The sequence below is a fragment of the Ovis aries genome, chromosome 4 (assembly GCF_016772045.2).
Source record: "Ovis aries strain OAR_USU_Benz2616 breed Rambouillet chromosome 4, ARS-UI_Ramb_v3.0, whole genome shotgun sequence".
Classification (NCBI taxonomy): domain Eukaryota; kingdom Metazoa; phylum Chordata; class Mammalia; order Artiodactyla; family Bovidae; genus Ovis; species Ovis aries.
The window spans coordinates 95068067-95076529 of NC_056057.1; the positions used below are offsets into that span (position 1 = coordinate 95068067).

At 39.6% G+C, this 8463-nt stretch overlaps 1 protein-coding gene across 3 annotated transcripts in view; it reads left to right on the forward strand.

The window, feature by feature from the left end:
- STRIP2 (striatin interacting protein 2) overlaps window positions 1–8463 on the forward strand; it is a 46018-nt gene extending 37555 nt beyond the window's left edge. For all 3 annotated transcript variants that reach the window (XM_060415118.1, XM_012177459.4, XM_060415119.1), the window contains exons 19-21: window positions 2229–2333; window positions 3157–3361; window positions 5986–8463. In XM_060415118.1, the coding sequence (XP_060271101.1) occupies window positions 2229–2333; window positions 3157–3361; window positions 5986–6236 (561 nt within the window). In that variant the 3' untranslated portion in view covers window positions 6237–8463. The remainder of the gene's footprint in view (window positions 1–2228; window positions 2334–3156; window positions 3362–5985) is intronic.

The following is an 8463-nucleotide window of genomic DNA, read 5'->3' on the forward strand; positions in this document are numbered from 1 at the left end:
GCATAACCTTACTAGCATTCAAAATGAAAGCAATTGTACGATAGTTTGAACATTTTTTGGCGTTGCCCTTCTTTAGGATTGGAATGAAAACTGACCTTTTCCAGTCTTGTGACCATTGATGAGTTTTCCAAATTTGCTGACATATTGAGTGCAGCACTTTAACAGTGCTGCAAATCTTTAGGATTTGAAATAGCTCAGGTGGAATTCTGTCACTTCCACTTACTTTGTTCGTACTAATGCTTCCTAAGGCCCACTTGACTTTACACTCCAGGATGTCTGGCTCTAGGCACACCATTGTGGTTATCCAGGTAATTAAGACCTTTTTTGTGTAGTTCTTCTGTGTTTTTTGACCACCTCTTCTTAATTCCTTTTGCTTCTGTTAGGTCCTTACCATTTATTTCCTTTTATTGTGCTCATCCTTACATGAAATGTTCCCTTGATAGCTCAAATTTTCTTGAAGAGCTCTCTAGTCTTTCCCATTCTGTTGTTTTCCTCTACGTCTTTGCATTAGTCATTTAAGAAGGTCTTCTTATCTCTCCTTGCTAATCTCTGGAACTCTGCATTCAGATAGGTATATCTTTCCCTTTCTCCCTTGCTTTTCACTTCTCTTCTTTCTTCAGCTATTTGTAAAGCCTCCTCAGACAACCACTTTGCCTTCTTGAATTTCTTTTTCTTTGAGACAGTTTTGGTCACTGCCTCCTGTACAATGTTACAAACCTCTGTCTATAGTTCTTCAGGCACTTTTTCTACCAGATCCAACCCCTAAATCTATTCATCACCTCTACTGTATAATCACAAGGGATTTGATTTAGATCATACCTGAATGGCCCATTGGTTTTTCCCTACTTTCTTCAATTTAAGCCTGAATTTTGCAGAAAGGAGCTGATGATCTGAGCCACAGTCAGCTCAGGGTCTTGTTTTTGCTCACTGTATAGAGCTTCTCCATCTTCAGCTGCAAAGAATATAATCAATCTGATTTCTGTGTTGACCATCTGGTGATGTCCCTGTGTAGAGTCATCTCTTGTGTTGTTGGAAGAGGATATTTGCTATGGCCAGTGTGTTCTCTTGACAAAACTGTGTTAGCCTTTCCCCTGCTTCATTTTTGTACTCCAAGGCCAAAAGCTTGCCTATTAGTCCAGATACTGCTTGACTTCCTACTTTTGTATTCCAATCCCCTATGATGAAAAGGATATCTTTTTTTTTGGTATTAGTTCTAGAAGGTCTTGTAGGTCTTCACAGAACCATTCAACTTCAGTTTCTTCAGCATTAGTGGTTGTGGCATAGATTTAGATTACTGTGATGTTGAATGGATTACCTTAGAAACGAACCAAGATCATTCTGTCATTTTTGAGATTGCACCCAAGTACTGCATTTTGGATTCTCTTGTCGACTATGAGGACTACTCTATTTCTTTTAAGGGATTCTCGCCCACAGTAGTAGATGTAGTGGTCATCCAAATTAAATTCGTCCATTCCTGTCCATTTTAGTTCACTGATTCCTAAAATGTCGATGTTCACTCTTGCTGTCTCCTGCTTGACCATATCCAATTTACCTTGATTCATGGACCTAACATTCCATGTTCCTATGCATATTGTTCTTTATAGCATCAGACTTTACTTTCGCCACCAGACACATCCACAACTAAGGGTCATTTCCACTTTGGCCCAGATGCTTCATTCTTTCTGGAGCTATTAGTAATAATTGCCCTCTGCTCTTCCCCTTACCATGTTGGACACCTAACCTGGGGGTCTCATCTTCCCAGGTCTCATATCTTTTTGCCTTTTCATACTGTTCATGGGATTCTCACCACAAGAATACTGGAGTGGCTTGCCATTCCCTTCTCCATTGGACCACATTTTGTCAGAACTTTCCAATGTGACCCGTTTGTCTTGGGTGGCCCTGCATGGGCATGGCTCATAGCTTCATTGAGTTATGCAAGCCCCTTCACCACAACAAGGCTATGATCCGTGAAGGGTTGAGATAATGCTTTCTCAGTGTTAGTTGTTCAGTTGTGTTTGACTTTGCAATCCCATGAACTGTAGCCTGCCAGGCTCGTCTGTCCATGAATTCTCCAGGCAAGAATACTGGAGTGGGTTGCCATACCCTTCTCGAGGGGATCTTCCCAACCCAGGGAGTGAACCTGGATCTCCTGCATTGCAGGCAGATTCTTTACCATCTGAGCCACCAGGGAAGCCCCATGAGATAATGATGGACATGCCTTATTACAGGAAGCTGGAGACAACAACCAATTTTGCTGGAGAAACCTCTTTTCCTGCATCAATCTCCTGAGGCTGCTCAATAAACTGACCAAATGGAAGCATTCAAGAACCATGGTGAGTAGGACTTCAGATCATGGTGTCCACTAACTGGATTTTTTAAATTTTTAATAAATACGGATTTCCTGCTTTGTGAGCTCTATAGACAGACACTGAATGCTCCGTAAGACTTGGAACCTCCTAATTCTAGGCACTTATTTTGTAATTATTTCCCAATCCATTTCTTTTGGGGGAACCAAATATGGACCCTCCCTCAGGGCAGCTCTGGTAAGGAAGTTAGCATTGTTTTTTGGATTATAGTCACGTGTTATAGTCATGATACATCTAAGATTACTCACTGCAGCATTATTTGTAATCATCAAAGATTGGAAGCAACATAAATGTTCATTAATACCAACTGTTTAAATAATTCATGGTACATCGTTATAGTAGAATGTAAATACAACCATTAAAAAGAATGAGACAGTTCTATACTGCTTTGGAATAATTTTCAAGTTATATTGTTAAGTAAAAATCAAGGTATGGAACAGTGTGAGAGGGTATGTCTTTGCTATCATTTTTGTTAATAAAAGTAATGCACCCATATATACAATCACCTCCAGAAGATACACTGGTAACTGTAGAAATGGCATGTGTGGCTGACAAAATTTTTTGACCCTTTGAATATTAGATATTTTGAATTGTGAAATGTAAATTGAGTGCTTCCTTTCTTTTCTTCAAGAGTAAGTCTAAATGGAGCCTGGACTATAGATTTCCCAAAGCTCCCCACGGTAGTCTGAGGTTAGCCAGGTTCAGCTTAATTTATCTGTGAGTTGGAAATTCCAGGAAACATTAGATCCTTATCTATCTTCTTCATCCTTACCCCTCTTTAAATGGACAGATGCTGGTAGTATTTAAATCTGCTCCAATCTTAAAGCGGGCCCTCAAGGTCAAGCAGGCCATGCTGCAACTTTATGTGCTGAAGCTGCTGAAAATACAGACCAAGTACCTGGGGCGCCAGTGGAGGAAAAGCAACATGAAAACCATGTCAGCCATTTATCAGAAAGTACGCCACCGCATGAATGATGACTGGGCTTACGGGAACGGTGAGTATTCTCAGAGCTTTTGGCCTCTGGGAGTGGCCCGGGGTTTAAACAAAGCTAATTAGACCTCTCTACTCTTTTTGTATGAACTGTTAACATATTTTAGATGAGAAAATATGTGACTATAGTCAGGTGCTGCTATAACAAACAGTAAGGCACTGCCATGTACCCTATTCCATATAAGCTATGGTAATTCATTATTATAAAACAAGTCACTTGAGGGATAATTACTCCTTTTCAAAACGTTCCTTTAAGTGACAGGTTTCTCTGAGAGGTTTTTAAGATTAAAAAACTCTTTGCGACTCCATGGACTGTAGCCCACCAGGTTCCTCTATCCATGGAATTCTCCAGGCAAGAATACTGGAATGCATTGCCATTTTCTTCTCCCGGGGCTCTTCCTGACCCAGGGATTGAACGTGGGTCTCCTGCGTTGCATGTCTGAGCCACCAGGAAAGCCATAAAATTAAAATAACCTTGAATTATTGCAAAGCAGTTAGAAAATACAAGGAAGCAAACACTTTATGTATTATCATATTTATGCCACATTTGTACCACCCAAAGAATGAAATAGAAAACTTATAATATATTCTTACAGATTTTTTTCTTCTACATATATGTATAGGTTTTATTTAAATGAAAGAAAATTGTATATGCTATTTTATAATCTTCTCTTTTTAGTTAACATTATTTCTACCTTTCCATATCAATATATGTTCATTTTATCTAATAATCAAGTCCATGTTCAGAATTTCCCAGTTGCCCCAAAATGTTCTTTAAAGCCTTTTTTTTTCCAAGTCATAATCTAGCCCAGGACCACAAGTTTCATCTGATTGTTATGTCCATTTATTTGTTGTGAATCTAGCAGGGTTCTTTTATTTCCATAACACTGACAAAATTGAAGAACTAGACCAGCTCTTCTACAGAATATCCACCTTCTGGACTTGTCTGCTTGCTTCTTTGTGGTTTCATTTACCTTGTTTCTCTGTCTCTGGCACTATCTGTAGACTAAAAGGTAGATCTAAAGATTTGATTAATTCAACTTAAATCTTTTTAGCTAGTCTAGGTAATGTGTTATACTATTGTGAACTGCATATTGTATCACATATCACATATTGTGTCAGGAGACATTATATTTCTGATTGACCTACCAAGATATTACAGGCTCACCAGAGTTGGAAGAATTTATTTTGAAGAGCTGTAGTGGGATTTGGCCATCATTTGCATAATTGTGTTTAAGAGTTATTGGTTAGATGACTGATGATTTGTCTTTGCTGGGATTTGTCACCTGCCTGAAGATAGAGGATGGGGCTTCCCAGTGGCTTAGATGGTAAAGCGTCTGCCTGCATTGTGGGAGACCAGGTTTGATCCCTGAGTCAGGAAGATCCCCTGGAGAAGGAAATGGCAACCCACTCCAGTATTCTTGCCTGGAAAATTCCATGGATGGAGGACCCTGGTAGGCTACAGTCCATGGGGTCGCAAAGAGTCGGACACGACTGAGCAGCTTCCCTTTCTTTTGAATATAGAGGAGGCTGCAGTGAATAGAGTGCAGAGAACTAAGGGAACATGTGACTGGCAGATAGTAAGCCAGTGTGCAGCTTCTCTAAGACCTAAAGCACAGTTAACTGTTCCAGTTCTTGTGAGGTGAAAGAAAGTAAAAGTGAAGTCGCTCAGTCGTGTCTGACTCTTTGAGACCCCATGGACTGTAGCCTGCCAGGTTCTGCTGTCCATAGGGATCCTGCAGGCAGGAATACTGGAGTGGGTTGCCATTTCCTTCTCCAAGAGATCTTCCCAACCCAGGGATTGCACTGCAGGCAGACTCTACCCAGGGAAGCCTAACGCCTAAGTTCTTCTAGGTTTTTAAAACATGGGCATGTTTTATCTTGCAAATGGCAATCTGTCACTGCTGCCATCATGAGCCCAAACCCAAGCTGCACCTGTTGAGTGTGAGACGTTAAAAAATCTGGGAAATACATACCTCTGGCCCTAAAATAAGTGTCTAAATGGGGTAAATAGAAGCAAAGCAGATTGTTTTCTGTTTTAACTTTCTTGGAAGACTTCACCTCATAATATTAACATAAGCTGCATATGGATTTATCATGCGCAGTGTGAGGGGGAGGTGGATCCAGGGAGTCAGGAAAGTCTTTAGTAGTTAGTCCATGCTGATTCTCCTTGTGCCCTTTCCTGCCTCTTACCATTCCTTGAAAAATGTGATTTCTTTCAAATGGGTAACTTCCATTCCCAAGGAAAGTTCAATAGAGGGAACTGAGTTACTATTTTGGGAAAATATAACATATATAATTAGTAACAGAGTGAAATAATGAAAAGGAAATACAATAAAAAGAGGTTTATTTCCCTCAGGGCCCTCATTTCCCTCTCAGTGGTTATCACTGTTAGCCAGTTTCTAGATGCTTCCAAAAATAGTCTCTACATGTATAAGCATATGTACATGGGCATGTATTTTTTAAACCTGACCGGCAGCATGTTATGTACTGACTTTGTACATTGCTCTTTGCAAAAAAGGGACCTCAGCTGTTCCATTGTTGGTGTCCCATAGACCATGCTCTGTGCTAAGATGAGGAGTGTCCTGAGTTGTATACATCTTTTTCTTTCTAATCTTCCCAACACAGACATTGATGCCAGGCCATGGGACTTCCAAGCGGAAGAATGCACCTTGAGGGCCAACATTGAAGCTTTTAACAGCCGCCGGTATGACAGACCCCAGGACTCTGAGTTTTCACCTGTGGATAACTGCTTGCAGAGTGTGCTGGGGCAGAGGTTGGATCTGCCTGAGGATTTCCACTATTCCTATGAGCTCTGGCTGGAGAGAGAGGTGTTTTCACAGCCCATCTGTTGGGAGGAGCTGCTCCAGAATCACTGACTGAGCTCTTATCAACAAGCATCTGATAGGTGGGGGTTGGCTCCAATAAATGGTGCTCTGCCAACCCTGCCAACTCAGCCTTTGTTTCCAGCCCTGGGAGTGCTTGTTCAGGGTAGAGCTGGCCTAGCCTTAGGACACCCAGCGTGGTTCAGGACTGATCTGGGGACAGTTAGGCCTGGAGATAGTAGAAGGCTGGGATCTTGGGTGATTTAAAAAAAAACTGATTTCCTTGCCCTGGGGTCACTTGGGTGCCCTTGAAATCTCCTACTGGATCAGTCCTGGCCAGGCTCTTATGTGGGACCGCTCCCTCCTTTAGTCTTGCCTAGAACCAGGCTAGCCTCTACTGGCCCCAAGAGTGGGAATAAGTTTATTATGGCATTTGACTTATAGCATTCATCATAGGTTATAGGAACTGCAGGTCCTAATAGAGAGGACGTTTTCTTCTTGCTCACCCTGGATTACCAGAGGGTTTGCAAACCTAACATTAAAATTAAGTCTGTATTTTAAAAGTTAACATTTTGACACCTCTTTCTAAAATTCGCTCTAAGATGATTTTTAGAGCACCTGCATCTTCTCTGTGAAGGATGATGGTTTACTGTTACATATATACTGCATGTTAGAGAAAAGTATATCATTTAAAGTGTTTTTTCTTTATTCCTTAAGAGATCTATGTTCAAAGTGAAATTTCTTTGTGTACTCTATGTACGGCATGGAGTGATCTGCCACAAACCAATATGAAACAGTCAGGCCTCCTCCAAGGATGTTTCATGTGTTTCTGAAACCACTTCAGTCTTAAAATGACTGAGTACATTGCAGAAAATTATCCTTTTCACCCAGTTCATTTTTAAATGATAAGTTAACTATAGGAGGTTTTATTTATTGAGATGACATGTCCATTAGTGCTCATGATCGATTTACAGGAGGTTTTATTTATTGAGATGACATGTCCATTAGTGCTCATGATTGATTTATTTTTTAATGAAATAGAACACCAAGAGCATCACAGCTTACCATTTTTCTTTTTCTCCTATGTTGATTAGTGATTTTGTACCCCCCTTTTCAAAGTGTCCTGTGGATATTTAGCAATTCTGTTTCTATATTACACATTTCTTTGAAAGTGTAAGGGTTCATGTACCAACCTCTTTAAACTTCTCTCTCTTACAGCAGAATCACATGCTTCCCAACTGAAACAGTTTTTAGGAAAGTTTCTGATTCAGTCAGGATCATCTTATTTCTCTTCTGTCCTCAAAGTTATGGCATCTGTAGTTTCAAGCTTTTTTACTTTAAATGCCGCCTCCCTGCAGCAAGGACACTACTGAATCTTTTTTGTGATAGCACCAGGCCTCTTTTATGGTGCCAGGAGGTCTAGTCAAAATCAGCTTATTTACTCCACCCTTTGTCAACCACAGTCTCCCTGAAGTCATGTTAGAGTTGCTAATAATTTCCAAAAAAACTAAACCAAAACTCTAATCATAGCTTGGATTTTACCTCCTTATGCTGTAGAGTAGCAGGATTTCTTTTTGTTTTTTTTTTTCTGGTGAGATCATGAAGAATGTTAAGTATGTAATGGATGAAACTTAAAATAGTCTGTAAATTTTGCCTGAGTAGCATAGCAGTCCTCATTGCAATTAAAATTTACTGAGTATATCATTATTAAACTCTGTTTTATGATTTTAATGTGATTTAAGTGAAAAGACAACTTTTAAGGAAAGAGCAATTATCAAGCTATTTATTTTGAATACACAGTATATAGTATTTAATTTAATCAAGAACAGAGGTTACTCTTTAAAATAAGCACATGAATGCTTTCTAAGGCATAGATGTATACTAAACTTTAACATTTCATACTCTCTTTAAATAAATTGTCTCTAAGGGAAGATTAATTCTCAGTGCAGATGGGAAAACTGAGGCACCAAGGATGTGTGATTAGTTTCAAATCACATCATTTTTCTACTGACTTTCTGGGATTAGCATTCAGGTACTGAAAGCCAGTCCCATACGTTACAGTAATTGATTTGAATCTCCCAATTTGAGAATACATGTGTGTGGTTAGGAATAAATTCAGAGCAATCAATGATGATTACTGTTACAACATGGAAGAACATTATTTCAGTGATTTATAAAGTAGAAGATTTTTATTTGTGAATGTTTCAGTAAAGTTTGTGTTGATTGTTCATAACACTATATATCTACTGAAGCACTTTAATAAAAAGAGAATTGAACTGGA